General features: G+C 37.6%; 1 protein-coding gene across 1 annotated transcript; it reads right to left on the reverse strand.

The window, feature by feature from the left end:
- Nucleotides 1-796: 796 nt before the first annotated feature.
- Nucleotides 797-14,496, reverse strand: bfsp1 (beaded filament structural protein 1). Its single transcript, XM_030155893.1, has 8 exons — nt 14,047-14,496; nt 12,829-12,889; nt 12,626-12,721; nt 9,440-9,532; nt 8,225-8,338; nt 5,763-5,983; nt 2,490-2,581; nt 797-2,232 (listed from the first exon to the last, which is right to left on the reverse strand). Exons 1-8 carry the CDS (start codon nt 14,418-14,420, stop codon nt 1,253-1,255), a joined length of 2,031 nt encoding a protein of 676 aa, XP_030011753.1. The 5' UTR covers nt 14,421-14,496; the 3' UTR covers nt 797-1,252.
- Nucleotides 14,497-15,177: the final 681 nt, after the last annotated feature.

Raw genomic sequence — 15,177 nt, forward strand, 5'->3', positions numbered from 1 at the left:
GAGCATAAGCAGTGGAGACAAGTACCCTGTCTGAATATATATTTTGTCTGGTTTTCTTTCTCTCCCCATGTGTCTGTCATTCTGTGATGTCCCATAAAAACAAAACAAAAAACACCTCAAAAACATGCAGCCTGAGCTACTTATACCGTGGCACTCTTTACTTTACAGACCATGCTGTTGTTAAAGATGCTACAATTGCATAATTAAACCTTAACCTATTGACCCTGATTGTTATATTTGAGTAAATACAAATGTATTTAAAGTTGGTACAAATTACAATAACTGTTGATTGGTTTTTAGTTTTTGACCTAAATCAGCTATTTACTCAGAAAAGATGCGAAAATAAAAAAAAATGTGTTCATATAGCAGAAATGCAGTAGTTGCAGTTATTTGGTCTTTTACATATTGTTTTTCTGACCTGCGATCATCATCATCATCATCATCATCTCACCACCTTTATTTTGTCATTTTATTACCATCATGTGTGAGAAACTAAAAATTATACATCAATTTTAAAGACACAGTGCACTCCTTGAGGTCACATCAAAACTGAATGAGTGTAAGTTTATGGAGAATAGATAGAAAAATAATTAAAAATAAAAATGTGAAATGTTGAACAACAAACAAAAAAATAACCAGTAATAAAATCAGATACTATTTTAGACATTTATGTGCATTTTCTCATTGCTACACACAGACACAGAGAACAGATGTAGGTGATGTTTGAAACTTTTTTATTATTCAATATGTCAAACCAAATTAATTCACAGCAAAATTGTGCTGAGGGCAGGCAGTGGCATCCAATTGAACAAATGAGCTCAAAGGGGGAGTTTCAGTTCTAGGACAGAGTTCAGAAGGGTGGCACAACTTTTTTTTTTTTTTTCATTTCTTTTCTTATGAATTTTATAGGTGGCATAGAACTTCATTTTTCATTGTCCCAAGTTTTCAGACAGTAAAGGACTATAGCATGAGCATGAGTGTGAGTCGAACAACAACAGCAGTACTGATGTAACCAGCAAAACGTATTCTGGACGCAAGACCAGAGACTGCAAATGGAAGAGCATTGAATATCAGAGCAGGAATGTGAGGTTGGCCTTTGGTTGGTCTCCTGAAGAGACAAAAGCATGTGTTCTGTTAGATTAAAGAACAGTGCTATTTATGTTTTCTGACAGCAACACCTGTATTATCTTCTCAGACCTGGACCAGGTGGAACCAAGGTGGACTTAACTGACTCCTATCACATTATGTGATTTCAGTGTTTCTTCTTGCTGGACTTCTCGATCATGGTCTCGACCACCATGGAGGTCTCTTCGTAACCTTTAACCTTGCGATCGTTGGAGAGCTTCTCCACAGACTCCACCACCTCCACCTTCTCGTAGCTCATGGTATTTGGGGTGTAGCTGCTGGAGCTGGAATTGGAGCTGGTGCTGGAAATACGTGATGCGGGTGCGGAGGCTGGGGCGGGTCCATTCGTATCGCTGTCATCCCTGTTTTTCTTGGGACCAGAGGGATGAAGAGGTGCTGGGGTGGGCTCTCTGGGGCCGGGACTTGGGCCGGTAGCTGGAGGAACCGGGGATGGATCTTTAGAGCGAGGATGAGGCTCTCCGTTCTTATGCTTACCTTTACCTCCATTGTCCTTGCCTTTTCTGTTATTGTTGTCGTCCTTTCCTCCTCCTCCTCCTCCGCCAGAGGGCAGGGGAGGCATGGGAGCAGGCATGGGGGCGGGCATGGGTGGAGGGGTGGGGGCATCGCCTCCGTAAAAGTCGTAAGGAGACATGCCATTCCTAATGGTGACAAAGATGTGGCCAGCAGAAGGTGTAGAGGTGTAGAAACCAGGATCTGGGTAGCTTCCATCACCAGTTACAAGCACGTAACGACCCTTAGTGTAGAAGTCGGCGATCGGCTCGGGTTTCTTGTACTTCCGCATTCTATCCCTGACGATGTTGCAAAGAGTGTCGAAGGCTTTGCTGATCTGAGCTCCGTCTGGGACATCCTGGGGAGAGAGTCCAGTCATCAATGGCCTATGTTCAGTTCTCTTCACCCTACCCTCCTCAGATGGGTTCACCTTTGTTTCTTCATCAGGGGTCTCTCCAGGAGCTCCTTCATTTCTTTCTTCCTGACCATTGTCCATCACATCTTTAGGGGTCAGCTCTTTCTTCTTCAGGACCTTCTTGGCCATAATCTTCTGGCGAGGTTTGACGTTGGTGATGTCTTGAATAGCCCTGGTGATATCTGGACAAAGATGAGGTCAAAAGTCAGCAAGGTGGAACTAAGAAACTAAGAAAAGACACAACCCACGCACCTACATACAAAGAGACACGCTGAAAAACACCAGAGACATGACTCTTAATGGCTGGGAGCTTTGTAGGCACTGAAAGACTAAATCCCTCAGAGGCCTTGTGAGATCTGCACCACACAATGGCTGCTGATTGTATGTTCACTCAATGGTGATTATCAATGCAAACCAGCTGTGAGGACGGTGTTCTTACCTCTCCCTCTGCTGGATGCGGAGGGTGTGTGAGTGTAGCGGTAATTAGTGGTGAACAGGGTAATGGGGGTGCCAATTATCGCTGAATTCAACCTGCAGAAATAAGAACAACATTTCACCTATTCAGCAGCCTCCAACCAAGCAGTTACAGCGACGATGGGAAGCAGAGACGCGTCACACGAGGTAATCAAGTAAATACTATTTGAATAATAAGTTATAGTTACCGGAAATATAATGAACTTGACATGAATAAAAATTCTTGTTGTTTTTCTTACACTGAGAGTGGAGAACATTTACAGCCAGACAGTGACATCTGCTGGCAGAGTGTGCACTTTGCACCACCTCTGATGGTAAATTACACATGATAACAGTTTACACAACCAATAATATTCCAGTATTATCAGAATAGGAAGCAAAAGTAATGTGTTATGTTGTATAAATGTGAGATGGGGGGTGGGATTTAATAAGTTTTCTTCTTCCCACTCTTTTTTGAGCAGTGCATATTGAATTTATTTTGTTATTACTGGTGTACATGGCAATTGCTATTTTGTCTTGATCATCTTTATTACGTAAACCAAGGAGGTATTGTGATCACTTTGCTTTGTGTGTTTGCGTGCGTGTTTGTTTGTTTGCGTGTTTGTTTGTTAGCAAGATGACTCAAAAAGTTATGGACGTATTTTCATGAAATTTATCAGGAAATGTTGATACTGGCACAAGGAAGAAATGATTAAATTTTTGTGTGTGAGTGGGGGGGCAGATCTGTCTTGGCGGAGGTCTGCGCTCTCCAAGTGCTTTTCTTGTTTATTAATGTACACTAGTCAACATTTGCTAGGGATCAGGACTATAACTTTGCTATATTCAGGGGTGTAATTCTGGAAAATTGACAGTTTATTTTCCCAGTGGAGTACAGCCTGCGGATGTGGATGGTGGCCACACACATTATTGACATCACACCGTATGTGTTTCAGAACATTCTGAGTGGTTTCAGTGAAAACAAAGTTGGAAGAGTAATTGTTGTGAACTCTAATCTCTAGGGTTGTATCACCCTTTTGCCTGAAAGTGCAATAGAAATGTATGTTTTTTTTACCTTTTGGTCCATTTTTCTTTACATGACTAGCCAAAGTACACACATAATATATGAAGTCACCCAAAATATTATACAACATCAATTATTGTGCAAATATAAAACTGATCCCTAGCAAATGTTGACTAGTATATTTGCTTGCATATTTGTTCCTTGTACACAAAAAAAATTAATTTATTCTTCTGCTCAAAACAAATGAATGAATGAATGAATGAATGAATGAATATGATGACATTCTGAATTTCGCATGTGTCATTTAAACATCATGTTCTGTTTGGACAGGGCCGTTTCTAGCTTCGTGGGGGCCCTAAGCAAGATGTTGTTTGGGGGCTCCTAGTTTGTCAAATCTACAATGAAGAGATTCCTAACCCTCTAGATCAGGGGTGTCCAGTCATGGTCCTTGAGAGTTACTATCCGGCATGTTTCAGATGTTTCCCTCTTCCAACACACCTGATGGTCATCATCAGGTTTCTGTGGAGCTTGATGATAGACTTATTATTTGAATCAGGTGTGTTGGAAGAGGGATACATCTAAAACAGGGGTGTCCGATCCTGGTCATCAAGGGCCAGTATCCTGCATGTTGTAGATGAATCCCTTTTCCAACACACCTGATTCAAACAATAAGCCTATCATCAAGCTCTACAGAAGACTGATAATGACTGTCAGCTGTGTTGGAAGAGGGAAATCTCTAAATCATGCAGGATACTGGCCCTCAAGAACCAGGATTGGACACCCCTGTTCTAGATGGTCTACTAAAATGCCACAATCTATTACACTTAATGAGCAAAACAAGCTATAGTTAAAATTAAATATCTTAAGTTGAGCCACTCATGCAAGTTCAACTGATAAAAAAACAAAAAAAAGTATAATACAAGGAAAACAATAATCCTCTATATGTCAATAAATCAAACAGATTTTGAGTGTTTATAAAAACTGTTTTCTTCAAATAAGAAAATACAACAACCGCTGAGATAACTTCTTTTTATGCTATTATGGTGTTTGTTTTGTTTAATGCTGTTTAATACTTGCTAACGGGAATAGTAGGTGGGTAGCTGTCAATCATTCCCATCACACCCACTACGTCACTAACTGTGTGACAGTCCGATCCAACGAATATGACGAAATAATGCCACAAAAACACCACATTCGTCTAGTTCATCTATAGCAAGAAACGGCCCTGTGTTTGAATATTCTGAATTAGGTCTTTTTTTCCTCAATAGAGCATATTCTCATTCAGACATGTGGGATAGGTTGTATTATTCTAGTTTTATGGGGAGTTTTTTATGTACTGTATGTATACAAAAATTTCTTTGATTTTTCTTTTACCACAGGTTGTGACACATGCACCGTGTTGACACTAAGCTGGGTTAAAAAGAAAGATTCTCTTTGGTAGAGATGGATGCTCAAAAGAAAAATCCATATTTCTGTGCAAGATAAAAGGTCAAGGAAAAATGTGGTCTTTTTTCAGATAAAACATCCCATAGGTTTTGGCTTTACATAGAGGTTTGCGGCTTTACCTCTGTGCTCAAATTAATACAGTTTACAGTTATATGCAAGAATGATTTAGACAATGTTAACATAATCTACAGTGTTTAATATATTAGTCAATTCTAAGGATCTTATGCATATTATATTTAACCCTGTAAAGCCTGAACCATTAAACTGTTGACAGAAAATTACAGTTCTTTGAAACTGGAGCCTTTATTGGTCCTTCTGAACAACCCCCAATTTTTTTCTTTCTATCTATCTATCTATCTATCTATCTATCTATCTATCTATCTATCTATCTATCTATCTATCTATCTATCTATCTATCTATCTATCTATCTATCTATCTATCTATTGTGAACAAATTCCTCCCCCTGGTGGATTATCTGTGTATTGCATGTATCTAATTGTGTAATTGAAAATATCACACTGATCATGTAGAGGGCTTCAAAACTCATGTATCAAATATGATATGTTTGGCATTATAGGGTTAAGGGCATGTATTATGTAATGTAAAAAATATATTTCACACTCTTGAACAGAATTTAAGGGAATTTTAGCAGAGGTTTACATTGAAGCTCAACATATATATTCGTTGTGGTAAAATTGTGTTGTTAACTATGATGATTTTTGAGCTTATACCTGTTTTGTTCCACTGTTTCTTTGTATTTTTTGAGTGTGTCTGAGATGGAGGTACTGTACCTGTTATCTTCATTCTCGATGATCCTCTTGTACCTCTCCAGCTCATTTTCCAGGGATGTCTGGTACATAGCCAGGTGACGGCACTCGCTGGTGTATTTCTCCAGGGACCTTTCAGCTTCCTCAATCTCCTTCCGCAGAGATTCGATTTGCTCGTTGTACATCTGGATCTCATCATCATAAGTCTCTTGCATGTTTTTGATCGCTTGCTCTTGCATTGTAGTCTGAAAGGCAGAAACAGAAGGTACAGATTCATTAAGAAGTTGTGATAACTTTATTAAAAAAAAAAAAAAAAGCCCTGTGAGGCCATTTTGAAGAACCAATCACTGGTCATTAATCATAACACCGGTTTAGTACGAGGCTAATGAAAACAGGGACATTATAGAAAAAGTCAGTACATGTAGGAATAGTACAAACAAAAACAAAATTATTAGACAAAAACTTCTTCATTATCATAAAACATGAGCATGATTTGTGCAGATATCAGAAGATGCCTTAGTCCAGGGGTGTCAAACTCTGGTCCTCGAGGGCCGGTATCCTGCATGTTTTAGATATTTCCCTCTTCCAGCCACACCTGCTTCAATTAATGATCTGCTCGTCATCATCTGCAGAAGCCTGATAATGATGTACTGGCCTCCAGGTGTGATGGAAGAGGGACATGCAGGATACCTTAATTAAAACCTATAAAAAATGTATTTGATATTTTATTTAGTTTAATTGGATTGTTTCCATTTCATTATCTCATAAAGACCCAAACATCCACCAGCGACCCAAATTTATTTACTGATATAAAATGTTAAATAACTGTTGATCCACTAATCCTATCGATACATGTAAATAATTGGTGTAAATTGCAGTTTATCGTCTTTTCATGGTCATCAGATATGACCCTTTTGGACGTTCAGAGGCTCCATAGTGAACATGGAAACACCATCATCTTCTGCAACATTGATTCACCAGTAAAACCCATGGAGTTGGATCAATGACAGTGGATGGAGACACTTATTTTATGTTCAGTTAATGATAGATTTAACTGAAAAATATACTTTTTTTTCAGGTTTCTCTGTTTTGATATAATAACCTTTGAATTTACTCTAAGCTTTAATGAACATCTACATGATCTGTGAATTAAATATTGGACAATACCTGATGTTCACTTAAAAATGCAAAATACAGAGCATGATATTAGAGTAAATGGTGGTAAATCACTGAAGAAAGGTTAAAAATACAGAGAAAAAAATCGTTTGGGAGCTGACACAAAAGTAGCACTGGGTTTATGGGTTAAAATAGGAGAGTCCAGTGTTTCAGGAAAGATTTTACTTGTGTTCATCCTGATACACTACTGTAAAAACAAAGTCAAGGGCGACATCTAGTGGTTGGTTTGTGCTATCAACATTTAGTAGAGCAATATGGTGGTTGGTATTAAAATCAGTTGTGGTGGAAGAGGAACAGTGAGAACAATGAGAAATAAAGTAATCATGATGTTAAAATTCACTGTACAAACCATTAAGAATTTAAAAAAAAATCGATTCTAATTTATATGGACAAGGTGATCACCTAAATATATAAAAAAAAACAGAAAACAAAACAAAAAACAGGAAGGTTACACTATCATTTTTTTTTATTTATTGTTTTAAATCTAAGTTTATTTGTAATGAAACAGCATCTTACTACATTCACTGAAAATATAGAAATTGTAGAAAAAAATATTTTGGTTTAAATTATGATTAACTCCTTAACTGTCCTGTAGGGGGAGATAGTAAAACTCAGTGCCATCATAATACCCATTTTCACAGTTACAGTGTATTAAACTAAACTAAATTTAAAATACAGAAAGAAAAGTCTTGACTATGCCTGAATTTGACATAGGGTGCTACTACAAAAAAGGCTAAATCATGAGAAATAATATTTTTTTTTTTTTTTGCTTTTGAGGTATTTTAAATTGGAGACTACATTTTTCCTAAATGAAATTCTTTATCCGATACATCTGTTCAGGTGCACATTAATATAAATATCTAATAGGGCAGAGATTTACTCCATTTAGACATGGTCAAGACAACTTGCTGAGCATCAGAATGCAGTAGATGGCTGATTTACATGACTTTGAATATGGCTGGTTAGAGTATTTCACAAACTGTTGATCTGCTAGGATTATCACGCACAATCATTTCTAGGGTCTGGTCAGAAAATGAGAAACTGTCTAGTGGCTGATATATTAAGTAACCACTTGTAACATCTGTGGTATGCAGAAGGGCACCTCTGAATACAAAGTAAATGCAGCAGCAGCATATACATCCACTGGCCACAATATTAGGTACTTCCACAGTGTACCTAATATAGTGGCCGGTGAATGCACATGTCCACTGATGAGTATTTACTTAATTGATTGGTGTAAAAATGGAAACACTTTTAAGTCATTTCATCACAGTGCACCCTCTTGTTGTCATGGCAACAGTGTGACCCACCTCAGTCTGTAGGCGCTGCTTCTGGGCCTGCAGTTGACAGAGGGCGCTCTTATATTCCTCCAGCTGACTCTGCAGCCCCGGCACCTTCCTCTGGGCCAACAGCTTCTCCTGCTCCTTCACCCATTTAACACACACACACAAAAAAAAATCAATAAGGCCACAAAGGGAAGTGCAGTATGTCATTACAGCATGGAGGTGACACCACACACATACACACACATCAAGTCATCAAACCTCTTCCTGAAGCCTCGGCGTAATCAAACTTTCCCTGATTGATTTTTCAACTGAAATACGTTTAAAACATTTGGGTGCGTCACAGAGGCAACCTTTTTAAAAGCTATTAAAGTGTGTTTGGAGGGCGATTTTCACACCATAGAGGGAATTAAAGGAGGAAAATTTGAGATACTGGAAGTGACATGGATATTGGCTGTTTGTAGATACGAACTCTGCTGAAATGAATGCGATAAGACGAGTAAAATTGAACTAAAACACTAAACCGCAAATGTATATAACAGCCTGTATCGTCCATAATGAAGTATGTACGTATGGAAAACGAATGAAACAAAACATTGATGTTACTTGTTGACCTTCACCTTAAGGTCTTTCCTGTTGCACTAACAAGCGTCACATTTTATTCTTCATTTTTACTTGATCAAAGTAGGTCGTTAAAGCTTTTGCATTGCATTCCTTGCATTCCTGCTGAGATTTAATTCAACTCAATAAAACACATTTCTGCACCTGGAGTGACTCTGCCAGTGAGAAATGTTGGAGTAAATAAAAATCTACCTCTACAACGTGAACGCTTGTCACACAGTCACTGTTTTATTTTAATTAGTGTGCAAAGCTGTGTTTTCCAGCATTTGCTTCATTATATGTCCTGACACCTTGAAACTGCTGCTCTGTCCATATGCCCCCCCCCCCCCCCCACCTTCTACCCCACACCCCCCACCCCCACCCCTGGATTGTTTTTCGGTACGTCTGTGCTTTCTGCATAAGCACACACCGAGGAACACGTGCAAACCCAATTGGGCTTAGAAGCTTGTAACCTCATCAACTCTGAACATGTAGCTGAGGCTGACACACATGCGAACACCACCCTCTCCCTCGGGGACTGCAGCGTTCGCACACACACACACACACACACACACACACACACACACACACACACACACATATGTACACGCACACACACACTGACAAGATTAGTGACCTCACCTCAGAGATACCCACTGACACATTTGGAACAAGAGGAAGTGTCTGGTTGATTTGTTGCAAAATGTTTACGTAAGTCTGGATCTCTGCAAGGTTCTGTGTGGAAGAAGAAAAAAAGCAAAAAAAGATGAATAAATATATAACTTAGGAAAGGAAACATTACTCCAAGGTTCTCTCACAAACTAAAACCCTTTTATCCAGTATTCTCTGAGACCTTACAGATGTTGAGTTGGTAAAATTAACCAATAAAGACCCAAACAGCCACCGACGACCAGAACCATCTACTGATCTAAGCTGTTTAATACCTGTTGATCCATTAATCCTATCAATACATGTCAATAATTGGTATAAAATGCAGTTTATTATCTTTTCATGGTCATCAGGTATGACCCATTTGAATGTTCAGAGGCTCTGTAGGCTCCTTTTACAACACTGATTCACCAGTAAAACCTATGGAGTTTGATAAACAGTGGATGGTGACACTTGTTTTTACATTCAGTTAATAATATATTTTGCTGAAAAACTTGCTTTTTCTTCAGTTTTCTATGTTTTTGATGTAAAAACCTTCAACTTTAATCTAAACTTTTATGAACATCTCCATGACCAGTAAATTAAATAGAAGAAATTATCCGATTTTCATTGAAATAATTTGCAAAATATAGAGGATAATATCATCATAAATTGTGATAAATCACTTAAGAAAAGTTAAATATAAAGAAAAAAACTGCCTTGGAGCTGTCACAAAAGTAATACTGGGTCTGTATGGGTTAAATCATAGTTATTTGTTAGAACATGGGATCCCACCATGATTATCAATTGGAGTAAAAGAAATGTGACAGCTGATTTTACTAAAATCAGGAATTTAGGTGTTATTTTCAACCAAACCATGCACTTTGACGAGTATGTAAAAAAACAGATTCAATCTTGCTATTTTCATTTGAGGAACATTGCTAAACTCCATTCTATAGTCTCACACTCTGAGCTGGAAATGATTATCCATGCATTTATTTCATCACACTTAGACTATTGATGTAAAAACCTTTGAATTTACAAGAAAAAAATCATTTGGGAACTTCCACAAATGTAGCACAGGGTCTTTATGGGTTAAAGTCTGACAGGAATAGCTCTTTCTTCGTTCTAAGACTCATTAATAAAGAGCAGACCCATTGTATTCCTCTGTCTCTTTTACATTAAAGCTGAAAAGTTTAACATTCAGGTGAGAAGCCTCCCTATTCTTTCCTTTGTAATAGTAAATGCAGAGCCCCTTTGATATGCTCTCTCTGTATTTCAGTGTAGGATTAACTCGTCATCAAAAGCAAACTGGGTAAAAATAAGAAAAAGAGACTGTTCATGCAAGAAAGTCCATGAAATCCTGTATTATGTAGTAATCCAGTTCTTTTGTGATAGTATTTTATTTTTATTTTTCCTGTCAGATTTCATTTCATTGTGAAAGAGTGGTGCATCTTCTCTGCAGTCCTTTCCTATTTCACATGTGACACTAAAATGTTTGTGAACATCACAGCACATCCTTTGGTATGTAAGTTAAAGTCTGGGGAGCAGAGTCTGAAACAAATTGGGCTCTAACATGTATGATGATAAATGAAAAATTAACTCAAAAGATCATTGTGTAAACATGCCGTTGCACCCATAAAGACCCAAACATCCACCGTCGACCAAAATCATCTACTGATGTAAGCTCTTTAATACCTGTTGATCCGCTAATCCTATCAATACATGAAAATAATTGGTGTAAAATCCAGATATGACCTACTTGGACGTTCAGAGGCTCCGTAGTTAATGTGAAAACACTGTCGTCTTCTAAAGCATTGATTCATCAGTAAAACCCATGGAGTTGGATCAATGACAGTGGAGGAAGACACCTGGTTTATGTTCAGTTAATGATAGATTTGACTGAAAAAGTCAATTTTTCTTCAGTTTTCTCTCTTTTTATTTAATAACCATAAATTTTACTTTGAGCTTTTATGAACATCTACATAATCTGTAACTTAGATACAGGAAAATACCTGATTTTCACTTAAGAATGCAAAATACTGAGCATAATCTTTGAATAAACCTGCCAGTAAAAATAACATTGTCACGCTGACTCATTAACTGATGAAGACCCAAACATCCACCAGCGACCAAAATCATTTACTGATATAAAAAGTTAAATAATTGTTGATCCATTAATCCTATCAATACATGTAAATAATTGGTGTAAAATGAGGTTTATCATCTTTTCATGGTCATCAGATATGACCCATTTGGACGTTCAGAGGCTCCATAGTTACCGTGGAAACACTGTCGTCTTCCTAAAACATTGATTCACCAGTAAAACCCATGGAGTTGGATCAATGACAGTAGATGGACACACTTGGTTTATGTTCAGTTAATGATAGATTTGACTGAAAAAGTCAGTTTTTCTTCAGTTTTCACTCTTTTTTCTATAATACCCATTAATTTTACTCTGAGTTTTTATGAACATCTACATGATCTGTAAATTAAATATAGGAAAATACCTGATTTTCACTTAAGAATGCAAAATACTGAGCATAATATTAGAATAATCCTGGCAGTAAAAATAACATTGTCACGCTCAATCATTAACCCATAAAGACCCAAACATCCACTGGTAACCAAAATAATTTACTAATATAAAAAGTTAAACAACTGTTTGTCCACTAATACAATCAATACATATAAATAATTGGTGTAAAATATAGTTATTGATCTTTCATGGTCATCAGATATGACCCATTTGGATGTTCAGAGGCTCTGTAGTCACCGTGGAAACACTGTCATCTTCTACAAAATTGATTCACCAGTGAAATCCATGGAGTTGGATCAATGACAGTGAATGGAGACACTTGGTTTATGTTCAATTAATGATAGATTTGACTGAAAAAGTCAGGTTTTTTTTCCGTTTTTTCTGTTCTTTATATAATAACCATCAACTTTATTTGAGCTTTTATGAACATCTACACGATCAATGAATTAAATATAGGAAAATATCTGATTTTCAATGCAAAAACATAAAATACAAAAGATAATATTACAATAAATGGTGATAAACCACTTAAGGGAGGTTAAATATAGAGAAAAAATCATTTGGGAACTGACACAAAACTAACACTGGGTCTTTATGGGTTAAAGTGAGTTGACTGATATTTCAGTGTTAGAATGTTCTACCTTCCTGTGTCTGTCTCTAGTGGAGTTGATGTCATCTTGCAAAAACTGTGATTGGATCTGATATTCCAGGTTTCTCAGCAGAGCACTGTCAGCCTCCTGCAGAAGAGGAAAGGAAACAAGGGATTGAAGAGACGAGAGGAGAATTTACATTTATTTGCTATTACATTTACTGAGTAAAGATGTTAGTGAAGTTCGAGTCGTACCTTATTTAGCTGGTCCAGCGTGCCTCGTAGCTGTTCTTGATAACTACATTCATTTCTGTATCTGTACAAACATCAAAATCATCTTTTTACTACAAAGCAGGAAAAGGTGGAAATATATCATGTGGTGACACTTAAATCTCTCACAACAGTTTTGTGTCTGACAACAATAGTGTTATTAGAACTGGAAACTACTAGAAGTAAGAAAAAACAAAACAAAACAAAACAAAAAAAACCCATATTTATAATTTACCAAAATTCATTAACAGTACAGAGTTTCTTTGCCTGAGGGGAAATGTGCAACATGTTGGCAGAAGGAGATTAATGATATATTAAAGTGGAATGTGTGATCAAAATGTTTTGTGTTAAAGTAAAAGCAGTTGAATGATGCCTAATTTGTATTGTAGGAATTTCAGGAGTAATTTTATATCTTAAAAAAATATACTGAATTTACCACAAAGTGTTTTTATTTATTTATTTTTTTACAATTATTAAATTTTTTTAATTAATCAACCCTCAAAATGTATTTATTTATTTATAATCAAAGACCATTGCAGAATATCAATGGTTGTTACTAATACTAATGATTAGAAGGGTACACACTTATTTTTTTAATAAACTGATGTAAGTAGGGTGGATAGAATAGCTCTCCTGGTCAACAGATATTAAAGTAAATTGAAACAAATTCACTGTTTCCAACCATATGCTGCATCTGCCAGTGGAATAGTGCTAACAGATAAGTCATTAGATTCATGTCCAGGTGATCAAAAATAGTCACTCAACTGACACTTTTGGATTTTGTTATGGATTTTTTTGAGTAATTAGAAAAAAACTTGTCAATTACAGTACATTTGTGATTATAATACTACTACTACTACTAATAATAAGAATAATAGTACATTTTATTTATAGGCGCCTTTCTAGGCACTCAATGACACCACACAGTTAACAAGGAGAGGATAAAACAAGCAATAAAACATAGAGTAAAAACTAAAAGGCAGATTGGATTAGAATATATGTAAGCCCTTAGAGAGCCATATTTTCCACAAAATTTTTACATTTTAAACCTTAGATGACACATATTATCCCTTGTTTTTGCGGTTCTGTTGGTACTTTACATTATTTTCTTTGACTTTTTTCACATTTTTGAACATTCAGCCCCCGAGAAAAAATCTGACCTCTGACCTGCAAACAACACTAACCACCATCCTCAGTGCTTACTTGCTGGTGAACTCGTCCAACATGCGGCAAGAATCCCTTAGTTCTCGTTCCAGCTTTGCATGTTCTGATGACAGCTCCCTGATGCGCTGCCTGTTGACTTCAATCTGCTCTGTGAAGGCCTCCTCCAGGCCGCTGGCCTCTTCCATGCGCTGCAGTGTCTCCAGCTGCTTACGGAACACGGCGTTACGCTGCTCCAGGACTCGTGCCCTGTTGATGTAACGGGCGAAGCGGCTGTTGAGCTCCTGGAGGTTCTCCCAGCCCTGGATGGCTGAGATGCCTGCGGAGCTTTCAGAGTCCTCAGGTTCTTCATCAAAGACGTCAGATCGCTCATACTTCTCCTTGCGCACCTCGCGCAGGTAGCTGGTCTTGTACATGGTGGTACGTGCTTCTCCCCTGGGCTGGTGGTCTCCCTGGAGTGCTTGGTCCCCTTCAGCACCTTTATTGTGTGAAAACTCGGGTGCTCACCCTTGGCTGTCTCATGCTAGACTAAACTCTGCACAGCTCTGGCTTGCAGCGAAATAGCCAAACCATCCCCCCCTGGCTGTGTCCAGGCGTGATGTGGGCCTGGGGGCTTCCAGAGTTTACTGCTGCCTTTGTGACTGAGATTAGAAAAGCCATGCTGTTGATGACAAAGCAGATCCATGAAAACAAACAATTGGTTAGCCCGGGAAAACACTGCGTTGTCACACACCATTATTTTGGTTCTTAGTCAGCTGCTTTCTAGATCCCTGTTTGATATAGAACATCCACCACATGACAGAGAGGAAATTTCGTGCAGTGCAATTTGTATAGCCTGTAGAGAACAATTTCTGCCAAAAACCCCACAAATAAACATGTTAAGGAAACAACTGGCTTTGTGTTTACTGCCACAATTTTCAACATCTCTGATTTCCATAATCTAAAGCAGTAAACAGCAGTTTGCTCAGATGTAATGGCATGCAGGCAGAATCAATAGAGGGGAATGTTTATGTAGCGCAGAACAAAAAGGTTATTAAAATATTTTTGTCAATAATATTATGGAGCGACTGTGTGACTATAGAACAACAAATAGGGTCAAATAGAGAAATTCACCAACTGGAACGAACACAGTATTGAATATGTCATAAAAGTTCACAGTTTCATGCACGTTTT

This window comes from Sphaeramia orbicularis, chromosome 15 (assembly GCF_902148855.1).
Source record: "Sphaeramia orbicularis chromosome 15, fSphaOr1.1, whole genome shotgun sequence".
NCBI classification, from domain to species: domain Eukaryota; kingdom Metazoa; phylum Chordata; class Actinopteri; order Kurtiformes; family Apogonidae; genus Sphaeramia; species Sphaeramia orbicularis.